At 38.6% G+C, this 25,302-nt stretch overlaps 1 protein-coding gene across 2 annotated transcripts in view; it reads left to right on the top strand.

Moving 5' to 3' along the window:
- PPP3CA (protein phosphatase 3 catalytic subunit alpha) overlaps positions 1 to 25,302 on the top strand; it is a 323,475-nt gene that overhangs the window by 253,094 nt on the left and 45,079 nt on the right. For both annotated transcript variants that reach the window (XM_042984126.1, XM_042984125.1), the window contains exons 5-8: positions 898 to 1,043; positions 3,555 to 3,694; positions 14,048 to 14,125; positions 16,593 to 16,687. In XM_042984126.1, the coding sequence (XP_042840060.1) occupies positions 898 to 1,043; positions 3,555 to 3,694; positions 14,048 to 14,125; positions 16,593 to 16,687 (459 nt within the window). The remainder of the gene's footprint in view (positions 1 to 897; positions 1,044 to 3,554; positions 3,695 to 14,047; positions 14,126 to 16,592; positions 16,688 to 25,302) is intronic.

A 25,302-nucleotide genomic window follows, 5' to 3' on the forward strand; every position in this document is an offset into this window, starting at 1 on the left:
TTTCTTGCCATCTCCTTTTCTCTAAGATCACTCAGAAAACTTAACCAGCTTTCTGGCCACGTTTCTGTTGGTCACCTAGTTTTTGTATATGTAATTTTGAGCTACATCTGCAGATGAACAGTGAGGATGTATACAAAAGTTCTCTCCTCTGCTGTATAAAAAGTTACTACAAACTTAAAATGTGGATGAACGACAAAAATTTACAACAGTAGATATAAAGATTAACACAGCTATTCTCTGCCTTTCCAAAGGGTGTCTTATGTCACTTTGCTTTCATGAAAGATGTACAATAGTACTTGCTATTGCTAACCAAAAGAAACCCAAGGAGAATTTTTGCTTTTAGGAGGAAAGGTAAAAAACAAAAATAGGGTTCAATGTTAAATTTGCAGCAAGCAGTTAACAGAGGCAGTGCTCACCCTGAGCAATGAGTGGTCCCGCCAAGCCCCTTCCCTGGGAACTACACTCAGCCCCGCACCTTCACGCCGCCATAGCTTTGAACTGTGTCTGTGAGCCTCTGTACTTTATCTCCATTTATTTTGTGCATCCGTTACAAGTAGTGTCTGAAGATATCAGAAAAGCCTAAGAGGTTATTTTTTTGGACCTGGGAATGCTCAAAAATGCTTCTATATGAATTAATGATAATTGCTTCTTTGCTTTACTCCATTTCAGCTTACACAAGGTTTCGTAGGAACATTACACTTTCCCATAGTGGGTAAAACCTGCGATAACATGTCTTCACGACGTCTTGTTTAATCACATTTTGGAACTTTGCGGTGTGTAGTTATATGCTCATAGTATGATTCTAGGAAGGAAGCATTAAAAAACGATTTCAGTGAAATGATCCTAGCTATGAAATCGTGAGAGTCAAGTATTTGTTTTTAACTCATGTCTTAAAAGGTAAAATAAAGTATTCAGAACGCGTATATGATGCCTGTATGGATGCCTTTGACTGCCTGCCCCTGGCTGCCCTGATGAACCAACAGTTCCTGTGTGTACACGGTGGTTTGTCTCCAGAGATTAACACTTTAGATGATATCAGAAAAGTAAGTTCTGTTATTTCCAAGACTCATCATTCTGCATGCTTCATTAAGAAATAGAAGACCTGAATTTCCCTGTCGTTTTCACTAACTTTATCCTTTCGAATTCAAGTGATTTAAAGTGACCATGAATCTCTTCTTTGTACTCACTTTTATTTAGAAAGGGAAATATATTTATACTTGGAAGAGTTTTTATCTCAAAAACCTCAGGGTTCATTTTACCATGTGATGTGTCATTGAAATGTATAATATTTGATTGCCAAAAATATATATGCCTTTTCATTTCCCTTTGGCTCGTTTCAAGCAACCCATTATATATTCATAGTATATTATAGCTAGAAAATGTTCCTTTGCTCTTGGGAAAAATCACAACTTGACCTTTAAAATGTGTCTATATCATCATTTTTTTTTTGAAAATCTACTCTTTTCACAACTTCAAACTTTAAAATAACAGTCTAACAAAGGTGATGATGATATTCCATTGGTTGTATTGAGTAATGAGGTGAAAGTTGATTTTTTGAGGTATTTTTTAGTTGAAATTGGCTATTAATGTTGTTTTAGCCAGCGAAAAGATTAGATTGAATATGAAAGTATCTTTGTCTTGAGAATATGTAGTAATATGAGATAATATGAGATCCTTTTATGTAGTGGAAGAGACAATCTTTTAATCAACACAGAGCATTGGTATTTGCGCTCTGTTTAAAGTATGATAAAGACGTGACATTGAATCGTAGTCATGAAATTCAAGGAGAGAGTGGTTCACTTTCTGCATGGGTTCTTTAATCTGGTAGACGTGTGCAATATTAACTAAACTTCTTATCATAAATTAAGTAAAATTTAAAGCTATCGCCCACTATCCCCAAAACTTACTTTCTGCCATATTTCAGATATTCTGTTCAATTTTCATATACATCATTAAGCTCTAACATTAGCCATAAAAAGATTCTTAGGTTTTCCTTTTGCCCTATGTCAGTTACAGTTTCCACCACACTTAACTTTACTTAATTAATTTTATAATTATTTATTCTTAGGGTTTTAGAATGCACTCCGTAACTTTTCCAGAATAACTTCTGTATTCTGGTTGCCTTATCAAAACTTCAGCTGGGAATTCATAGTAATCAGAAAGACTCCCCTTCTTTGCTGTTCTATGCCTGTAATAAGTTCTTCTTTCTTAGAAAGAAATTCTGTATTTTCACAAGCGTTATTTTTCTTGGATGAATTGTTCCAAAAGCATAAATTATTTAAGTCTCTTAAACAAGTCTAAATTTGCAATGAATATTTTATGGATAACATAATGGTTGAAATATGGTGGGTCTTGGCTTATTGAAGTTTTTCATTGAGTGTTGAAATTTTGAGATATTGCTTCATTCTTTTTAGGTATTAGTAAAAAATGGTGTGTAGCAAAACCATTATTTACATCACCTTTTATGTCTCAGGAAAAAGAATGTGATCGGCTGCCAAGCTTATATATCCCCCTTTCCCTGTGGGTTTTTGAAAAAATATTAAAATATTGAATATGAAGAATATCAGTTTTAAATAGGTTTTCATAGCTGTTTTATGCTTTTTTTTTCAAGAGACTGTATAATATCTGCTAACCTCACCAAAGATTCTCTAATTGCAGTTAAATCAGAATAAACTACAGGAAAGTGACAGTGTTCTAAAATTGTTGGTGAGGTGTCATTTCCAGTTATTATATTGCTCTTACTTTCTAAATACACCTTTTTAAACTGAAATATGACCTTGCTGAACATTTATAGCTGGAAAATGGATTTCATATGAGGGTTTTGGTGAAACTATAAAGCTTGGAACTGTGAGCTGAAGAACGACCAGCTAAATTTGGGTTTATTTTACTGCTTATCATTCCTCTTGGTTTGTACCTACTAAGATAAACTACAGCTGGCTTGTACTTTAATTCGAAACGTAGATAGCCCCTAATAGTGACTGTCCAGAATGTCATATAACAAGTGGCTGCTCTTAAAATGAAAGCCGTTTGTTCTCAAAGTCATATTGTGAAATATAAAAACCGTAAGTTGTTCTCCATCCAGCTTTCTAAATCACTGTTTAGTGGAGGCAGTAATAGAGATTTGCCCAAAGGTAAAACAAAATAAAAGCTCCTCCTCAAGAAATGAAACACGGAGTCACATCAACTGGTAGTGACTGAAATACTGAGATAGATCAAATAAGTAAGGAAGAGGGAAAGAAAAAATACAAAGTAAACCAGGAGACAGGAAAAAAGGATCAAAGAGTAGGAACTAAGGAGGAGACAAGAGGGAGATGAAGAGATTAAGGCAGACAACAGATAGACTCCTCAGAAGGAAAGAGGGCAAACTGGAGAGAGATGAAGTGTGGACAGAGGGGGAGGAAGGAAGGCAGAAAAGCCAACAGGAAGAGAGAGAGCGGGCAGTTCACCAAGCACTGTGCTGGGGAGGAAGTCAGGGACCACAAAAACACTTGTATTTTCTGGATTCCAAGCGTCCAAAGATTAGTATTTTGCTCTCTGTCTTCTATTTTTCTTAGTTAGACCGATTCAAAGAACCACCTGCTTACGGACCTATGTGTGATATCCTGTGGTCAGACCCCCTGGAGGATTTTGGAAATGAGAAGACTCAGGAACATTTCACTCACAACACAGTCAGGGGGTGTTCGTACTTCTACAGGTGAGGATGGACGGTTTGCTTTCTGGAGCACATCTGGTTCATAAATGTTCTCATTTATCAGTTCGTTCTCATTTATCAGTCTGATGTGTTTATGATGTTTATATCACTTCTCTAGGAAACGAGGATAAATGAAAGCATCACTTTGCAAGCTTGGTTCAAGTGGATTCTTAGCACTTGTAAAAAAGATAGATAAATAAATAATAAAAAAAACAAATAAATAAAACATTTCTGTGAATACACTGATATAATACCTGTGAAGAATAGAAAAGCCGTAAAAGAAACATGTGGTGGGGAGGGGTGCTTGAATGGCTCAGTTGGTTGAGCATTCGACTCTTGATTTCGGTTCAGGTCATGATCTCAGGGTCATAGGATTGTGCCCCATGTCAGACTCAGCACTGAGCGTGAAGCCTGCTTAAGATTCTCTCTCCTCTCTCTCTGTCCTCTCCTGGCTCTGGGTGTCTCGTGCATTCTTTAAAAAAAAAAAAGAAGAAGAAGCATAAGCATGTGATATCCGGGTGGCGAGGTAGTACCATTTGGTAGAAAATTTGTTCTGTTTCAAAGAGTGTAGAAAAAATTCCAATGCCAGCCTTCATCTTCCTCTCAACAATATAGTCACTTCAAACATTTTTTACCACTTTTCATAACTTAAATCAGGGAAACAACTTTTAAATCTGTTAATTAAATTATATTGACGTTATTCTTACATTTTCTTAAGTTTATTACACTTCCTGGATAAATTAAAATTAGCAGCTCAGTATATAGGTACCATAGTAAATTTATTTTTAGCACTTTCACAAGCCACTTTGAAAGATTGTTACAATAATTTTTATATTTGCCAGCGTAGGGGGATTTGCCCATTTCCTAACATTTCAGAGCACTTCAGAGAGAAATCGGCAATACAGCCGGGTTTTTGGGTCCTTGCGATTTTCCTGACATTTCACCTCAGTTGTGGCCTCTGCATTTGACTTCCCTCAGCTTCACTGGGTTCTCTTAGCATCCGATATACAGTTTATGTGACAGGAGCCAGAGAGACAGGAGAAGGAGGTTACGGAGAAACCGAGAATGTTAAATTCTATAATACACAGTCTTTAACCAAAACAAAACTTACAGACCAAACGTGATGTGCACTGAAGTTTATGCTCAATTCCAGCCCTGGAAATTAAGCAGATGAGAAGGCTTGTGAGAAAGAACTGAAACATGTCTTCTGTCTGGAGACTAAGCAGACAGCATCCTTCCACATAACATCGATCAGAGTTTGTTCAGCGGTAGAGCATTTTGCTTCACGCCTTAAGTTTTCCTTACTGGGGGGGGGGGGGGGGGGGGGCGGGGGAAGCTTCCTTTTACTCCTCTGTTGAAGTGATTGAGAAGTGAGTTTGTGAACAGAAGGTCTTGCGCACTGTAAAACAGCCTTCACAGAATACTTTTTTTGTTATACATATGAAGAAAGAGGTTTGATCCAAGCTTATTGATAAGAAAGATTACAATTCATTTCTATGATTTGGAAATTTGGGCACCATGTCCAAGGAGTCTATTTTGGGGTGACATGAAGAAGGGTGGTAAATATTTCTGCAAGGCCTAAAGTTCCTTTTTAGGAATTAGTTAATTTGGAAGTGATCTTTTCTTAAATATGATAAAAGTTTTAGTGAAAAAGATAAATATTGTTGAAATATATCAACGCCAATTTTTCAGTTTTTAAAATCTGGTGTCAAATCCCTAATTACACTGTGAGAATTTAACTGATTTACCTTATACCCCTGATCTGTGCTTCAATAATCCAGTAGCAAGTAAAATCCCAACCTCTTGATTTTGATTTCGAGGCGCATTGCATTAATCTTTCTTTCATTCACAGTGTAACATCCTTCCATTGGTTTTCTGAGTCAGCTGTTCAAATAAATCATATTTTAGGTAAAGTTCTGTGCTGGACTTACATAAAGTTACGGTGTTTTTGTTTTGTCAGTATAGAAACAGATGTGTTTACATCAGAGATAAAGTCCATCAAACTAGATAATTAGAGGATTATGCATGTTTTCACACTTTTGTTCTCAACAAAATGATTGTTTAAGTCCTCTCATTAGAGAGTTCTGTAATATCTGTAGCCATGACAAATGCTGAATATAAACCCACAGCCTATCGACTCTGGCGAATGGCAAAGCAATCTGGATTCTGTTTCATCTACAGAAGAGAAAAATGACTCTTTCCTTCTCCTAGAGCTTTTTGATGCTTTTGTTTTCAGTTCCCTTGGAGGCGGCAAGGCATCTTCTGTGGCCGTGGTTTATAAAGCCGAGCTAGAGGGGCACAAGGGAGTGATCAAATTGGTAGAGAAATTGGTGACAATTTCGCTTGAGTTATTGGCAGTCATTTTGATGGACAACTCCCAGTTTTATTTTACACGTTTATGTGGAATCTGCCCTGCCACCCTGTCCCTCATCTAACATACTGTCTGGGCCATGATTTAAATGAAATGAAGTTCTACAGAAAAATGCATCAGTAAGAATGCATTCATGCCACCATGAGTTAGAGAAGAGAGACGGTGGGACAGAGGGGGAGGAATCCTCTGCTTTTGCCCAGGTGCTACCATTATGTTTGGAACCTTAGAGTGGAGTTTGCGAACTCAAATGCCTGTAATGTCCAGGCAGGTACCTGTGATCCTTAACAGACCAAGATTTACACCGTACAAATCCGTGAGGATCCTGACAAGTTGGAGGTAAAAATTTCATTTTCATGTAGACCAAAGCTGTCAGCCAGATTTGGTGCTCGGGTTGGCAGTGTGCACGCCTGCCTCGGATGAATCATGTAAGCTTTGTGTTCTAGGTCTGGCTTGCTTCAAAAGGAGTGAGTTCGGTCAGACGTTCTGAAGTTCCTCTAAACTCTGAAACTTAAAGAACATCTTGACAGTCATTTTAAAAGTGTTTTTGAAGCTGCAAATTGCGGCACACTCAAATCACTGCTGGGCTCTTAATCACGGATCAGCAGCCTGTCTTCTCCCCTCACACAGCCCACCTTCTCTTCTTGCTGTTGACATTTGCCAGCCCCTTCCACCTGAAAGTCGTCCGGTTCCTCCTTCTCACATGTCCCGATTCTCCTCCAACTGATCCAGCAGCACCCTGCCTCTTGTGCTGCCCATCTTGGGTCTTCCTCCTGATTCCCACATTTTTTTCTTCATTCTTCCCCTCCCCACCCCCCCAGAAGCTCACATGTTCTCTTACCTTCACCGTAAACTGTAAACTCTGTGGTTTGATTACCAGATCTAGCCCCTTCATCTGTTTATCTTCCTGAGCTGGACCTCTCTATTTCTAGGTGGCTGCTGGAAATTTTTATCTTAGATGTCTCATCCTCACCTTAACTCACCTTGCCTGAAAAGTATTATTATTTACTTCCCCGCGGGAGATTCCTCCTGGTTTCGCTGTTTCTATTAACAGTTCTATTAACAGCCATGCAGACTAACAAAGATCCCTGCTTTTTCTTTCTGCATTGAAATCACCACCAATCAGTCATCACATCTTATTGACCCTTTCTTAAAAATATCACCAGCATGGGGCGCCTGGGTGGCTCAGTCGGTTAAGCTGCCAACTTTGGCTCAGGTCATGATCTCACAGTTTGTGAGTTCAAGCCCTGCGTCAGCCTCTGTGCTGACAGCTCAGAGCCTGGAGCCTGCTTCGGATTCTGTGTCTCCCTCTCTCTCTGACCCTCCCCCACTCATACTCTGTGCCCTTCTCTCTCTCTCAAAAATAAATAAACATTAAAAAAAATAAATTAAAAAAAATTTCACCAGCTGTAGATCACCCTGTCATCCCTTCTTCTCACGCTGAGTTCAAGACTTTCATTTTTAGTTTGTTGAAATCACACCTAAATTTCACAACATCCTTCCCACTCCCTCCCCAAATCATACAGTTCACTTAATGGGCGTTCTTTTGAGAATTCATTTGATCATTCAATTATTTAACAAACATTAGTTGAGTACCTATTATATATACTTTCTGTGAGGTTCTATAGATAGAGTACCTGCCTTTGCGGGACTGTGCCTTTGAGTGTCAGAGACCTATAAACTATGACAAATAAAATACAAGGTGAGTAGTGCTGTGAAGAATGTGGAAATTCTCTCTCTCTCTTTCTGTCTCTCTCTCACCACCCCCCCCCCAACATACACATACACACAGTTAGGGGGCCTAGCCCAAAGAGAGGTGGATTGGAGTTTAAGGGACAATGCATCATGAAGGTTTTACAAGACCTGAGTTTTAAAGGATAAATAGGGTATATCCAACCAGTCATTTGGGGAAGCTTTCTGCATGCAGGGAAAGTGGTGTTTATGAAAATATGATGGGGGTGCCAGGATGGCTCAGTGTGTTAAGCCTCTGACTCTTGGTTTCAGCTCAGGTCATGATCTCATGGTTTGTGAGTTCAAGCCCCAAATCGGGCTCTGTGCTGTCAGTGTGGAGCCTGCTTGGGATTCTCTCTCTCTCCCTCTGCCCCTCCCCGCTTTCTCTCTTTCTCTCTCAAAATAAATAAGCTTAAAAAGAAGAAAAGAAAATACGATGAAATAGAACGCATCTAGAAAGATGACCATCTGAATGGTCCCATTTTACTGCTCATCCCAAATCACAGTTAGCTGCTTCAGGATACGCTAAAGCTGAATATTCATATAACTCAACTATTCTACTTTTGTTTATATATCCACTGGAAATGTTTACACATGTGCACCCCAAAGATTGTTCACAGCAGCAGTATTCATAATCGCCAAGAAATGGAAGCCACCCAAATGTCTATTTAATAGAATGAATAATAAATTGTAGTGTATCTCCACACCTAAGACAGCAAATGAGAATGAGTTAACCAAAGCTGCCCATAATGACGGGGTGAGTGCCACAAGGATGCCAGCAGAAGAAGCCACATACTAGAGTGCATCCTAATGACAACATTGAAGTAAGAGGTGAACATTACCGAAAGCTAATCTATAAGGTTCAAAGCCGGGGTGGCAATCACCCTTGGTGAGGAGATAATAGTGATTCGAAGGAGATACGAAGAGTGGCTGGGTTCCAGGTAATGTTCTGTGCCTCGGCCCGAGTGCTAGTTACGATGGGAAGATCATCAGTTTATAATCTTCTGATTTGGGCAGTGTTCTGTATAACTATTAAGCTTCGATAAAATGTTTGCCTTGAATAAAAACTTCTCACTGCTCCCGAGGCCGCCCACAGCCAGGCGCAAGTGAGGACTCAGGCTCTGGGGAAACTGTGTCGGGGAGATCGGAGCCCTTCCAGACTTGATACCTAGTGGGTAAATGAGATGACTTGAAGAACCCTGGGGGAAAAGAAACAAAACAAAACAACGACGTGGCAAGTCCTGGGGAAAGATAAGCCTGACAGCATCCCGGCTGATGCGGACAGCAGGACACCCCGGGGCTAAGGCCCCCCAGAAGCAGAGGAGGAACTTGGCGGTTGGGCAGAGTTCTCCCTTACTACTGGCCTGAGAGAGGGGAAGGATGCCAAGGAGGCAGGGAGAAGCTTTCTCCCAATCCCTTAGCAAAGGGTTGCAGGCTGAGTGCCTCTGCTTTGCTGAACCTGACGAGGGAAAGACACCCTTTACCTCTCTCACCTGCAAGTGAACGTGAGCTCCAAGAAGCTGACAGGTTGCTGCTTAAATTTAGGATATAAAGACAAATTTAAAAATAATATCTGTCTCTTAAGGCGTTTACTATTACTGAGTTAAACGTAATTGACACCACAACATGACGAATGCTGTCTTAAACAAATACACTCCGGGACCATGGGAGATGCAGCAGTTCTGTGCACACCTCAGGATGAGCTGGGTTTGAGGGGACGGTTCACCCATGATAATTCAGTGAGGGCTTGGCAGAAGACTGGGCTTTTCCAGAAGTTAAAAATACTTAAGGAAAGTATAAATGAAGACATAAAAGCATAAAAAAGCCTTTTGATAATGTCCGCTGGTAGGGGCGCCTGGGTGGCTCAGTTGATTAAGTGTCGACTTTTGATTGGGGCTCAGGTGATGATCTCACGGGTTCATGGATTCGAGCCCCGCATCGGGCTCTGCAGAGAGTGCAGAGCCTGCTTGGGATTCTCTCTCTCTCTGCACCTCCCCCACTCGTGTTCTCACTCTCTCTCTCAAAATAAATAAATATTTAATAAATAATGTCCTCTGTCTATATCTTAAAGAGATAAATGCAGAAGGTTTAACTCAAGATCTAAAATATAGCTTAATATAGGAAGGAACAAAAATAAGAGAATAAACAGACTGAGTCTAATAATGGCTATTCTCTCTAATGCCAAAACAGCTTTTCTACCATTTCTCACATGTTTGTCTTTTCTACCTTCTTTACCTTTGCTCCTGCTCAGTCTGTGTCTGCCCCTCTCCCTTTCTAACCCCTTTCCTATCCAGTATTCCCCAGACGTCATTGCTTTTAAGAATTGACACAAGTCACAACTAATAAATTTAACACTGTAAAAGAAAAAATTCAATGGATTAAATTTCAAGATCTAATTGGCTTTCTGAAACGATTCATGAACCAGGCAGCACCCCTCCTAGCAGGTAGAGGGGTTCTGAGGGGCTGTACAAAAAATGGAAGGTTTTTATAGGAAGGAGGGCGGGGCAAGGAGTTATTAGCAAAAGAAAAGAAAGTCTTGTTTCAGGCCAGTCACTTTCCCTTACGGGAGGGGCAGGGGATCTTATGACCATTACCTCATCGTCTTTTGGTGGAGGCAGAGGGCCCATGCGACAGATTACCTCACTGGTGCCCCTCAGAAAATTCCTGACTGACCAGTTAAGATTTACACTTTTGGGGGAGGTTGAAACTTCCCTTAGGTTAGATATTAAGCCCCAATTTGGTGACTTGGCCTAAGCAATGCCATTTTAGGCCTGTAGCTTGCTTTTTCACAACAGCTACCATTAGAATCGAGGGTTGCTGACTCACCATTCCATGCTGCATTCTGTCTTCCACACCATGGTGGTGGAGAGAAAATTAAGAGTTGTTACGTGTCTACCCCTATCAGTCCAGGCCCTGGACTAGGGAATTTACATATATTGCTAACTCATTTAGTCTTTATCTTAAGTTTGTGGTATAAATGCTACCGTCTGCATTTTTACAAATGAGGTAATTCAGGCTCAAAGAGGGTCAGCAATTTTCCAGAGTCTACACAAGAAATTGGAATAAAAACCCAGACCTAAGGATTCCCACTATTCCATGGAAATTTCCACCTCCTTTTCTACTCAGAGAAATGTATTCTCTAGTGCTTAAGGAATAATCATGTTCCAAGTGGGGGAAAAAAAAAAAAAAAAAAAAAAAAGCATTTTCAGAGAGTGCAGCTTCTTCCCCAAACACAGCAGTGCATGCCGGTAAATGGATATCACAAAGCTGAAAGAATCACTACCCTTCCCAGATCGTTGCATTAAGTCTTATTTCAAGGCATGTCCAGGACACTGGGTTTGATGAAACCATACAAGCGTTGCCTGACAAGGGTGCCCCCTGGAGGGCTGTGAGTGGGACTGAGACGCAGCCGGCCCCCTGCTAAAAACGAGGCATGGGCCCTTGCTTGGGCTGACCAGCCTGGGGCAGAAGGGGCTCTTCTTGTTGGGCACAAAACACAGAAGCATCACCTCATTAATGCAAACAAAACCCCAAAAGATCTAACATGAGATAGATATTTTTGAAAAAAAATCTCCCCAGCACCCTGTGCTTGCTTTCTTGTTTCATACTATCAATGCATGCTTTACTTTCCTGCCTAGGTAATAAATACCCTCAAGACAGAAACCACACCTTACACTTACCGTAGCACGTCTCCTGGTGCCTAACACAGGGATTAGGGATTGTTGCATCTAACAAATGGAACACGTCACCAGTGAATCTTTGACATTACCATTCTTAACATATATCCTCTTTAGTTCTTTTTAGCTGGAATGCTTTTTTTTTTATCATCCTTTCCATTAAAAAGCACAAAAATATTGTGAAGTTTTGTGTTTTTCTCCCCACCTAATATCACTGAAGACTTTAATGTATCCCAGACAGTTGACCAATAATGGGAATCTCGATAGCCAAATATTTTCTAAGTTTATTTAGAAAAATGTTTGTAATTCTTCGAGAGTTTGAATATTTGATTATGTATGCCTTTAAACTTCCAGAGGTTTTCTTCAAAATGAGTTCCTTCCAAGTAATAATACAAGTGTTCCTCAGTTAATGCTATTAACCTAGCAGATTGCTGCAAGGTTAATTTTGTTTTCTTCAGATTACCGTTAAAAATCAGATATCTATTTCCATGGGGGAAAACTTAAACACATAAGCGTATAAAACTTAGCATGAAGAAAATATATTAAAATAATGCTTTCATAGGACTAGTGTGGGTTCTAACAAAAGGAAAAAATAAATTTAAAAAGTGCTGCCAAGCCATTTGTCCAAGGACAAAACATGACAGAACTAGACAAACACCCTCTGTCTTACAGTGGTACAACAAGGCAATAAACTATATTTCTAAAGAAATATTTCAAGGGCACAAGAAAAAAAAAAAACGGCTGAAAGAGATAGGGAAGGGAAGGAACATTTATTGAGTGCCACCCTATTCTGTCTTCCTTTGGCTGGGCACTTTATGGCTAAATATGTACAAACATATGTGCTATTCTTTAAAGACCCAGCAATGTCTCAGCAGTTAGGGTTTCTTTTGTTGACACACACTGATCTGGAAAGGTCGTATACTTACCTTCTCCTAAGATAGAACAAAAGTCTTTGGAGACACATGTTGGTCAACTCGACCTAGATACGATACAGACACATTTCCCTGTGGACACTCTGGGCCATCTTCTCCAGTTTGTAGGTTACCATGTAACCCATGGCTACATTTACATTCATTTACTGAGCTGACCTGGGACAACTAGGAAGTTGTCTTTTTCTCTCCTTAGCAAATTGCTAAAATATTCTAGAACACACATACATATGCTCACAAATGCACATGAATGTGTGCACATGCACAGATTATTTTTTTTATTTTTTTAATGTTTTTTTTATTATTATTTTTTTTATTTTTGAGAGAAAGAGACACAGAGCACGAACAGGGGAGGGGCAGAGAGGGAGGGAGACACAGAATCTGAAGCAGCTCCAGGCTCTGAGCTTTCAGCACAGAGCCCAACGCAGGGCTCAAACTCACGGACCAAGAGATCATGACCTAAGCCGATGTCGGACGCTTAACTGACGAAGCCACCCAGGCGCCTCATGACTATTTTTGATTTCAGATCCCAGTTTTGCAAAGAACTGAATCCTTTTAATAATCAGCATCTCTTCAGTGGTATGCCAGATTAACGGTATTTCTTTTCTTTTTGAGCAGGGAATTCTTACAAAATCTTTAATACAGAAACTATTTGCATCTTCTCTTTATAGTAAATTATTTGAGTGACATGTACTATTTAGTATCTCTTCAAAGTGCTACCTTTATAATTGCTGAATTGTTTCTTACAGTACGTGTAGTTTAAGTTCTAGTGGGCATCCACAGTTTGTTTATATTAAAATGAGCATTGGTTTGCTGTCTCTTTATTTGAAATTTCTAAAATTTATTTACTTTTATGACATTCATTTATCTCATTAAAAATTCTTAGAGACAAAGTGATTGCAAAGAGTTCTACGGGTTTAGTTTGTAATTTGAATTTCATTTTTAATAATGTTCTCATCTTTGGTTTAGAGACTTCCTTAACAGACAAAATCATCTTGATTATATATTTAATGCTTTTATTAAGTCAATATAAAGAATAAGCCTTAAGATATGGTTCTGTTGATCGTATTTAAAGTACACAGTTTAAAACCTGTGAATTCCTTAATCGTGTTTAGATTTTGAAGGATATATCAATTAATGTACTCATAAGTAAGTTGATAGCTCGGTTTCCAGAAGACTTAGTCTCTCCTACTCCCTCACTCCGTCTCTCTGTAGAGTACTCAGGCACGCACGTGCATCCAAATACAAATGGTGCTGTATTTGAGAACATGGAGGTTTATGTTTTAAATTCTATTCTCATGTTATCTTGATGCTCCTGTTCACCTGTGTTTAAACGTAGACTTGATACTGTTTTTCTCTATGAGTGGACATTTTTCTAGTGTTGTTATATAATGGCCTGCATTCTTTGTCCTGTTCACACATCTCCAGTCCTTTCTGATTATGTAAAAAAGTACAGCTGCAGGTGTTTTTCTGCCACGGGGCAGGGGTGGGGAGGGGACCTGTCCTGAGAGCCAAGAGGCTTGTTTCATGAATGATGTATGTCTGATTACGCTTGATCAAATCACATAGATCGGGATGTTACAGATACATGTGCTACACTTGATGATTTCATAACAGATGCTTCTTTCTCTTTTCTTTTTGTCTCTGGCAGCTACCCGGCTGTATGTGAATTCTTACAGCACAATAACCTGTTGTCTATACTCCGAGCCCATGAAGCCCAAGATGCAGGGTGAGCAGTTTTGTGGGTTTACGGAAACTATGTGTTGTTCCTGGGTCCCAGCTTCCTCACTTTGTTCAGGTTTGGAGGGTCCCTTTTGGTAGGCTCTCTCCCTGAAGCACTTCGATCTTAACATTGTCTTCTGATGACAGAGATAGGGCAGGATCCTGGGGAATGAGTTGTAAATGTGTTGTAAGGTCTTCTTTAAAACGCCTCCGTTTTTAGCCTGAACAGGTAAAATTTTCAGCGGCTTTCTTAAGCCCTTGTAAGGGTCCCTCTGATTTCCTTCCATTCCTGCTCTTCCCACAGTCCAGTCAGTGAGTAAATTACTGGCAACTTTTCAGTCTTTGTTGGCAGTGTGAATGAGAATTACACGTAAATATTTAACAGATATTGCATAGTGTACTCTTGTTTAAAGAATATCATTCCTGACCCTTGTAAAGTTTTAAAGGACAAAAGCAGAGGCATTTAAATGAGGGAGAAAGTCCTATATTCTAACTAATAAATGTATAACATGATTTTATAATAGTGAATTTTAAAATTTAGGGTCCAGGTTTCATATAATTATTAGTATAATTGGTAGCCCAATGATAAGGGCTTAGAAAAGTAAGAAATATCAGATACTCAGTTTGATAGTGCATTGAATCTGCACTCGGGAGCAAAAGGCATAATGAAAAGCATTTGATGTCCAGTACCCTTCTCAGTAGGTTCCACTGAAAGGTGTTGTTTGCCTTCAAATGCTTAAACTCATTCCTTCATATTCTGAATTCTTTGGAAGAGAGGACCACTTAGTATTATAATCTGTGTGCCGAAATCAGGAGTAGAGATGCCCACATCCTGAAGTAAGCCCATGTCCGATGATCCCACATCAAGGCAGATCCCAGGCTCCTTTCAAAGTTAGCTTTTTTTCAAGCAATAATCAACAGGTATGAACTGACCCAACAGCTTAGTATTGGATACAGTACTATCATGTCATAGGTGACCTTCGACATAACCTAATGATATGCCTAACCAATGATATGACCCCAATGGGGTCCTCAAATAAGTTGTGGTTTTTTTTTTTTAACTTTTCAAGGCGGTGGTGTCACCATGCTCTTTTGGCTGACTATCCGAACTGAGCATTTTAGGCAGCTTTATATTAATCCCACTACAGACCGGAAATCATCTGCTTATTTGAAAATATTTTAAAATAATGCATCAGTTAAAATCAATTAGTATATTTGTTCAGAATGGGCACTTGATTGATTTATTGGGGGTAAATTGCAATTATGTCATTTAGTTTCTTTGTTTTTATTTGTTATCAAGTAGGCCTAGCCAGTCATGATTTATGACGTCAAGGTACTAAGATTGAGGGTGTTATTACCTTTCACATTCTGACTTTTTTTTCCTCCAGCAAAGTTCAGTTGGATATGCAGAATAAATACTTCTAGAACATTTCAAAAGACTTTTAAGAAGATATTTTCTTCTAGGAAAAGTTTATCAAAACATTTTTAAAATTATAATTTTTAAGGTGGTTATTTATCTGTCTAAAGGTACTATTTAAGGCACCTTTAGAACCCAATTAGAGTAGGCATGGTTATTCTGCCATAAATAACTGGCTCAGAATACCCAAGGAGTGATAACATTTTGTTTCATGCTTTATAAGAATCTTTCTAAACTGATATTACTAAAATCTGTTACGTAGAAGTCGTGACATGTGCTTTCACCTCAATGGAAAAGAGCCAGAATTTCCTGTAATTTTTTTGATTATTTGAGGACTAAAATCCTATTTTTGTCTAAGTAGAAGAAAAGTAACTGGATTGTTGGTTTATTTCCAAAGATCTTGCAGATGTTCTGTTTCATTACTGATTGATTAAATATTACCCTGCTGAGACAATAATCTTTGACCTGCAGATCTCAGAGGAGATTGGTAATAAAGAGAGTTCTAAAATAGAAACAACTTTCAATATGTAAAACCCATAGATTTAACCATTCTTTGAAAAGCAAATCACTTAGTCAAGACCATAACAGAATATTGCATAGGTATTGCACAGAATATTGTATGGATAACTAGAATAATCAGCCTGGTTTTTAGTGGTAAAGATTTATATATTGCTCTGCTTATTTAGTCTTATGTCAAAAATATAGGCAAACTTCTCAAAAACACGGTAGGTGCAGGATATCTTCATGTAAAAGGTAACCTTTGTCATCTCTGTTGAACACATGGAAATGAATTATGATTTTTCATTGAATTCCACTCTTCCCCTAAGTCCGTTAAACTCAGGAAAGGCCTACTCAGAAACTGTACATGTTTCATTGTCAACCTTGAGATGAATGAATGTCTGCGTAAAACAGACTTTAGAGAGAAAATTTTGTTTAATGTTATGTAATTGAGTTCTCTTGGAGTGATAAAACCTAATTTTAGTTTTTTTCTAAGGCTATAATTTGATATCATTTTTTTCATAATAGCCTTGTTTTAAATCATATTTGTTGTTTTTAGGTATCGCATGTACAGGAAAAGCCAAACGACAGGCTTCCCTTCTCTAATTACAATTTTTTCAGCACCAAATTACTTAGATGTGTACAATAACAAAGGTAAGTGGTTTTAGAGCCCTCTTGCGCTCTTACATACTATGTGCAATAATTCATAAGGTGTTTTATTTGGGTTTGGTTTTAATGAATGTTTGGTTTTAAGAATGTTAGCCATTCTTTTTCCCCTTGCTTTTTCATTTATTGTTGGATGCAAATCTTGTGATTATCTTCAGAGTTACAGATTCAGTTGATCTGGATGTGGAGCCCAGGCAGTGTTAGTTTTTAACTATTCTCCAGGAGATTCTAATGTATAGCAGGGTCTATAGTAAACTGGTCTAGTAGATTTGGGTTTTAAAAGAAATAATTGAAAGCAATCCAAAATTATGCTTCTTAAAAAGGATGTAGATTTAAATGAGAATAGTGTGATTGTGCATGTAAGGGATCAAGAACAATAAGTGGAAGAATGTATAGTTTGAAATTCAAACTCAAATTGCATTTATTGAATACCTACCACAAGTCAGATACTGTGCTAGGCAAGTGCATATTCATTTATTTTTTTAAAAAAATGAATGAAACTTGGGGCGCCTGGGTGGCTCAGTCGGTTGAGCGTCCAACTTCAGCTCAGGTCATGATCTCACGGTCTGTGAGTTCGAGCCCCGCGTCGGGCTCTGTGCTGACTGCTCAGAGCCTGGAGCCTGTTTCAGATTCTGTGTCTCCCTCTCTCTCTGACCCTTCCCCGTTCATGCTCTGTCTCTCTCTGTCTCAAAAATAAATAAACGTTAAAAAAAATAAAAAAAAATGAATGAAACTTAAAAGTAAATATCATTAGCCCCACCCCCTTTTAATGTGAAGAGTATCTGTTGCTAAATTACCTTGCCCCAGGTCACTCAATTAGGTAGTGATGAACCAGAGTCAAACCTGTATCTTCTGGTTTAGCATCCTGTACTTCCTTTGTGAAACTCCATACCTGTGTGCCTAAAAGAGACCAGGAAACAAGAGGGTATTATTTACTGACTATAGGAAAGAGAGGAGGAGCAAGGGACACATTATCTTTTTTTATCCAGGTAATTTCTTGATTCAGGAATGACAGGAAGTGGTATAGGTGTGACAGAATGGGTGATAACATATGAAAGAGGCATTAACTATAGTTGGCATTGGTCTACATAATATTTATGCAGCATATCTGAGTGTGGCTTTCTGAGATCCTTGCCTCTCCCCACATATACACACATCTGTGCTGTCCTATAGATGGAGCACATGACTCTCCAACCCCTGCCTCCACCCTAATAGCCCAGAGAGGCATGCCTTCTGGGTGGGATGGCCACACCACAGTCTCTTACACTGCCATTTTTAACTGTGGTGGGCCCTCCTCTGTGGCCACAGAGAGAAGTTATCAGAAGGCACAGTGAAGTTTCTGTCACAACCATGGATGGCAGGGGGCAAGAGAGAGTTGCCCCCTCTTTCCTAGTTGCCTAATTTCTAGAAAAGAGGAGCTGTCCTTAGTACTCTGTGGCAAGAAGTGTACAAAGTAAAACAAAATATGCTCTTGATGTGCCAAGTGCTTATAAGCCAGTTGACAAAGTAAGGCATGTGGGTGACTGAATAAAAATACAAGACATGGTGTCATTGAGTAAAACTAAGAGAGTTGAACACTAAGTACATTCGACAAGAATGATTTTCTAGAATGGTCACAGAAGGACTTGTTTAAGGCAAAATGTGACCTGGACATTAAAGAATGGCTCACATTTGATTGGAAAAAGGAAAAAATAATAATAAAGTCAAGACCAGTGTTTTTGAAACTTTTATTTTTAAGAAGCACTTTTTTTTTTTTTTTTTTGCCAGACAAAATCTTAGTCTTAAAATCTTCTGTATAAGACCAGTAAGAATTCATTCCCTTGGATTGGATGTGGGTTCTCATACCAGATAATTTCCCTGTGGTACCTGCAAGGAATGCAAGACCTCCGTAGGTCATGTTGCATGTCCCACCATGATCCTGTTAATTCCTTCTTTTAAAAATGTTTTAATGTTTATTTATTTTTGAGACAGAGATAGAAAGCATGAACAGGGGAGGGTCAGAGAGAGGAAGACACAGAATCCGAAGCAGGCTCCAGGCTCTGAGCTGTCAGCACAGAGCCCAACGTGGGGCTGGACTCACGGACTGCGAGATCATGACCTGAGCCAAAGTCGGACGCACAACCGACTGAGCCACCCAGGCGCCCCAATCCTATTAATTCCTAAAAGTATACACAATATGAACATTTAGGTTTTTTTTTTTTATGGCATTAAAACAATTTTTTTTTTCTATTTCACCTGGTGAAAGGAGCACCCAAACAAGCAATTTTCTTGACAGAGACCAATTACTAAGTAGCACGGATGATACAAGTTTTTTCTTAAGAATTGACAAAGAGTTAAAACAGTAAAAAAAAAAAAAAAAAAAAAAAAAAAAAAGAAGAAGAAGAAGAGGAAGAAGACTGGGATTTCGCTCCATATAAAACTGACTTAGACTTTTTCTACTCATCAAAATGTTGGGTATCAGTTTTGCTTGAGACCAATGGCAATTTCTCCCACAGGGTATACATTGCTTCTTTGTCAAGTGTTGTGATTTAACAAGTAGAACTTAATGGGGTGGCTGGATGGCTCAGTCGGTTTAGCTTCCGACTTCAGCTCAGGTCACAATCTCACCACTACTGGGTTCAAGCCCGGAGTCAGGCTCTGTGCTGACAGCTCAGAGCCTGGAGCCTGCTTCAGATTCTGAGTCTCCCTCTCTCTCTGCCGCTCCCCTGCTCACACTCTCCCTCTCTCAAAAATAAATATTAAAAAAAAAAAAATAGACATCAGTGAGTTGCTATCTTTGAGATTTTGTATTGCTTTCATTGTTTTCTTGTGTTTAGGGTAGATCACATTCTCTTAGGAAGGGGAGAGAAGCATTTCATTTTGGGAACCTTTTCATAAAAAATTCTTCTGAGAGAAAAAGATAAACTGATAGGAAGAAAAAAGATACATTCTTCAGCTTGAGCATGATTTCAAAAGACTTTTGTGTAAAATCTCTGAAGCACTTTAAAGCTATTATGCTAACACTGTGTACAGTATGTGGAGTAGGAGTCAGTTATTCACAGCTGAAGTAAGGATTACTGGATTTGAATAAAATAAATGGTAATGAGAATTTTATAAGGAGGTGCAAGAAAACTGGGTTGAAAGCACCTTCAAAAACATAATCAATGGACAGAGAGTGACGAATCCCTAAATTAATCATTTGATTCTTAGAAACAGATGTGGGGGTGGGGGGGGGATGCCTGGGTGGTGAAGTGGGTTAAGCCTGACTTCAGCTCAGGTGATTATCTTGCGGCTTGTGGGTTCCAGCCCCGCGTCTGGTCCGACTCTGTGCTGACAGCTCAGAGCCTGGAGCCTGCTTCAGATTCCATGTCTCCCTCTCTGTCTGTTCCTCCCCCACTTGCGCTCTGTCTCTCTCTCAAAAATAAATAAAGATTAAAAAAACAAAAATTGAAAAAAGAAAAAAGAAAAACCAGATGACCAGAAAATGGTCTGGGGTTATAACCCAACAGTTATAGTATGATTTGATTTTTAAGCGCCTACAGATTAAAGGCAGCAGGAATGTTCCTTGGCAAAATGAAGTGATGGGGAAAAGAGTTTTCACTCTGCCATCTTAACACCTGTAATAGATGCACGATCAGCTTCATGTTTAAATGTCTGTTAGCTCCGATTAGAAGTTCGTACTTGCCTACAAGAAAAGCAGCTTTCCGCAAGTGATGAGGACCGTAAATGGCCCATCCATCCGTTGGGGTAACCCACACGAATTCATGCAGTTCTTATCCTTTCCGGTCTGCATAATACAGGGAACAACTCCCCTGGCCTCTCTTTCCTCACTCTGACAACTCCTGCTTACATTTGTAACATGCCAGGGCAGAAGATGTAGATTTGAATCATAGCTCTGCTATTAAACAGCTAGCTCATTTACATTTATTGATATGCAGTGACATCTCTGCAAAACGAGAAAAAAAATTTCTTTTGTGAATAATAGATGAAATTACTCTGAAACAAAATGCTATGAGGTATTAAGATATTATCATCATTGAATATTTTATGTTGCTATCATTATGCCACCTGTCAGCGGCTTCAGGGAAACTGACAGATGATACAGTCCTCCTCAGCCTCTTACTTATAGTTTCACTTTATGGCTCGATCTACCTTAATACCCATCTCTCTGCTTCTCTTTGGGTGAACGCTTTACTTGAGCCAAATTGTTCTACTCGTCCTGAACGCAGTAACTATCCCTTCCATTTGGCTGTCCCTTCCATTGCGTCTTTGCCCACATAACTTTTTTTTTTTTTCATTTAGATTACTTGTCTCCCTTTTTCTGCTCATCTAAATGGCCTAGACCCACCAGGCTGTTTCTATGCAGACTTCTTTTGGTAGTCCTTCTCTGAATGCCTGAAATAGCAATCATTTGCCCTTGTACTCATCGATTATTTTTCTTTTCTAGTTAGCTTTTCCTACAGTTAGCATTCCTATAACTTCTCAATCAGATTATAATCAGTTTGAAGCAGGGGCTTGTTGATATACATTGTAAAGCCCAGTAGCCTGCATTATGCATGGTAGGCCTTCAACACCTGTGTTGAATGATGCATTTTCTTTCTTCAGTCAAATAGCAAGACAGTGCTCAAAAGTTACCCTACCAGTATTAACCCACAGAACTCCGTCTCATTTTAAATTACTGTTGCAACCAGTTCTGATACCCTTTCCAAATTGGAGTGAAACATTTGCAGAGCACTTTGCACATCTGAATTTTCTCAATCTGTAGCCCTAAGGGTAAAGCAATTTCATAATTACCCAAACACACCAAACAGAAGAAAACTGTAGAAATGACACATGCACATATCTGCTGCTGTGCTCCTTCTCCCTCTCCTCCCCCTCCCGCTTTTAACTCCTCCTCCCCCAATTCCTTCTTCATAAAATGATATGCCACCTGGGCTCAGTTGGTTACATGTACGACTCTTGATTACGGCTCGGGTTATGATCTCACAGTTCACGAGTTTGAGCCCCGTATCAGGCCCTGCATTGACTGTGTGGAGCCTGCTTGGGCTTCTCTCTCTCTTTCTTCCTGTCTGCCCTTGCCCCACTCTCATTCTCTCTCTCTCAAAATAAATAAATTAATTAAAACAAACTAAAAATAATAATATGCCACCTATAAAAATGACTTCGATCTCACCCACTCAACAATGCAACAAATCTTTACTGAGAACTTACTGTATACCAAGCACCATGCCAGGTGCCGGGAGTATAAAATAAATAAGATGGAAATTGTCTTCACTCTAGTGGGGTTTATAATTTGGTAGTGGGATAGACATTAAATAAAGAATTCCATCAAAAATTATTCAGATATACTTGGAAAATACTCCAAAGAAAAGAATGGTATTGAGTGAAAGTGGAAATTAGTCCATGGAGACCAAATAATAATAATAAGCTTAACTGACAAAAGTGACATTTAAGCAATCTTAGTAAAATATGTCAATATCAAGAAATACAGTGGTAGATGTGAACTCTGCTTTAAACAACTCAGTTTGGCCAAAAATATAACGAACCTCTGGAATAATGTGTTTTAAGCGTTGATGTAAACAGTTAAATCCTTTATCTCTATAGTGGTACACCTGGGCTTCAGAAAAATCTAAAGTAAATTACACAAAGTTACCATGTGGCGCCTGTTCTCTGTGGTCCAGATGAGTTGTCATATGGGTGCAGGAGTGGATGGGTGGATGGATATGTGATTCGGATATCGAGAAATGCAAATATACATTCAGGGCTATATAACTCAGTTCCAGGAAAAGCTACTCACAGTAAAATTAAGTAATCAAATAAAACTTATCAAATGAACTGTATTTTGGATTTGAGAAGAAAAGCCTAAATGGCAACCAAACTAATTTACCAATTAAGACCAAAGATTAAAAATGACCACAAGGAAAAAAATCAATTCAGTGTTAAAGTCGGTTAAGGAAGAGAGAGGTACAAAATTGGGTTTCAAGGATAAGACGACAAGAGCATCGTTTGCTAAAATGCTAAAGTCTACCCTTTTTGGCTGGGAAAAGAAATGTATTATGATGGTTTGGACTTTTAAATGAGACAAATTGATAGAATTGCTTTTAAAAAGCATTTTAGCCCCACCAAAACTTGGCGGAGTCAACATCCTCAAATATTTTCCTTCAAAATGTAGTCAGGGACTTCAGAAGGATACCATTTATAAATAAAAAGATACTTTACAGCTTGGCATACCATTGTAAAGAGAGGATTTAATTGCCAATAAAAAAAAAAAAACGAGGTAAGAATCTTATTGGCAGTCATGATGTGGACACGCAGGAGCAAATGCAACCTCTCTGAGGCCAGCTTGTCCTGGTCCCCTGATGTCTAGCTGGAGCACGCAGCCTTCAGTGACACCATCAGCACCGTAGGCTGCCAGGCCTGAGAACCTCATTCCTGTACTGCAGCACAGTTCTGTCATGTCAGGACCTTGTTTCAGTATTCCAGAATCATGTGTGCAAACCTAGTGATAGGTGGTCCCTGCCTGAGTCAGGAGCCAAGTGCAGAATCAACTAGTTCAGATCCTTATCCTGGGTGGGAAAAGGAAATAGGGGGAGGGGGGCAGTCTCTGGAACGGAGTAGAATTCATGCCCAGGTAACCCTAAGTTAGCATCTTAGCTTGTTTCTTCACAGCATGCCAAAAAGATTACTTCCCTACAAAATTGCTTACATTTTATAAGCAAGAAGCCATTTCTGTAGAGTTTGAAGCTGATCTTAACCATGGGAATAATCTTTAGCATTGACATAAACATTTTTAAAACATATTTTGGGTCTTTATAACCACAGGCATAAATATGATCACTAGTGCTTTATAAGTTAGATAAAATTAATCCAGAGCTTTTGTTCAACGGCAAGAGTTTTCCTAGCTCGTACTTTTTTCCTGCCATCATATCAATTCTAAAGATCCTCTTAATTGGTCTTGAGCAACTGTTTGCTCAGATCACTTTTTTCATATAGGAAACGTAAATGCACATTCACGGTAGCATTTTGTTATTTGATATTTCCAAAAAAATTGTAGGCTACGTGTTTTTCTTGTTGTTACTAAAGGAAAACAATAAGTAAAATAACTCCTATGAAAAATAGTAATTTCTCCATTTATTTAATACACATTTTTATTTTTTACCCCAATGAATATTGAATTACACACAATGGGAAGATAATTTCTTTATAGTGACCATTACACCAAGGACAGTCTCCCAAAAAATGATATGGAATCTACAGACTACAAAGGATCAAAGCAGAAAACATGAAGAAAACTCTTAGCATTAACTTTTTGTATTATCAGTATGAAGTAGTAGAAAATAAATTTATGTAGACATTTAGGCTGAGGAGGACTTTTGGGTAGGAATTTTTGATTAGTTCACATCTCTCTGAGATGAATGGATAAGATTAACTGCAGAGAGGTTTTAGTGGAATATCCCTTTTCTCTGCCTTTTATATAAAGGACTCTTTAATATATGGAATTAATCTAACTATGATAATTTCTTCTACCATTATCATTATCATTGTCACCTTGACTGCTACAACTTTGATATTTTTTCTTTAAAGTCTTAGGTTGGTAATAGTATATTTAGTAAATGTAAATATTTCCTTTCAGTTGGGCAGTTGGGATAGCATGTATACAAATGTTATTTTCTTTATTCATGCAAGTAGCAAATGATTAATAATAATAATAATGGAACATTTATCTTGTTCTAGAACCTGCTCTCAGTTTCCATGTGTCAATGCATGTAATCTTTCAATACTTTGTGCATTACATTCTAATCTTGATTTATTAATGAAAACTTGGGGCACAGAGGGGATGCCTGCTTTCCCCATGGTTCACACAATCTTATCAGGGAATAGCACTGAGATTGAAACTCAGCTGACTGAGTTTCAGTGCTTGCAAGTTAACCTCTGTCTTCTAGGTCAGCTTTGTTATCTGAGGCATTCGGGGTGATGTTTCCACCGAATCCCTATTCAACTCATGGCTCCATTATGTAGATGACTAACTGTTCTTCAATGAGAAAAAAAAAAAAAAAAGAGCTTTGGGAGTGAAGAGTCATTTATTATCCCTTTAATATTACGTGAATGTTATACATTCAAATATATACGTTATTAAAAGAGCGGGGCATCTTTTATGTTATTCTAAACTAAATAATTAATCTCTCTCTTTAAAAAGTGTCCCTTAGGCGCTTAGACTTTTGCTTTTTGTACATTCAGCTCCACTGTCAAACTGTCATTGCTGGAGGCCACTTTCTAAAGAGATTAGTTTTAGTCCAGTCATCAACTTGCTTACATTTCAACGTTTAATTAATGGGACAGAGGGTAAAATGGAAAATCTATCAAGATTTAATATCTAAGAATTACCCTGAGTATATATTTTAATTGAATGCACACTCTGTATCTTTGCTATTAACAAGTGAACTTCTTGATGTTGTAACTGTCGCTGCTGCATAATTATAAAGTTTGGCAGTTAAGTAATTGTGGAACTTCCCTAAGTAATAACTCCATGAATGAGATAATCCTTGCTTTTTACAAAGGGCTGCCCATAGAATTGAAGGATTTGGCTCTCCAAGTTCTATAAGCCCTTAAATGGGGATGAAGAC

Source organism: Panthera tigris, chromosome B1 (assembly GCF_018350195.1).
Source record: "Panthera tigris isolate Pti1 chromosome B1, P.tigris_Pti1_mat1.1, whole genome shotgun sequence".
Classification (NCBI taxonomy): Eukaryota; Metazoa; Chordata; class Mammalia; order Carnivora; family Felidae; genus Panthera; species Panthera tigris.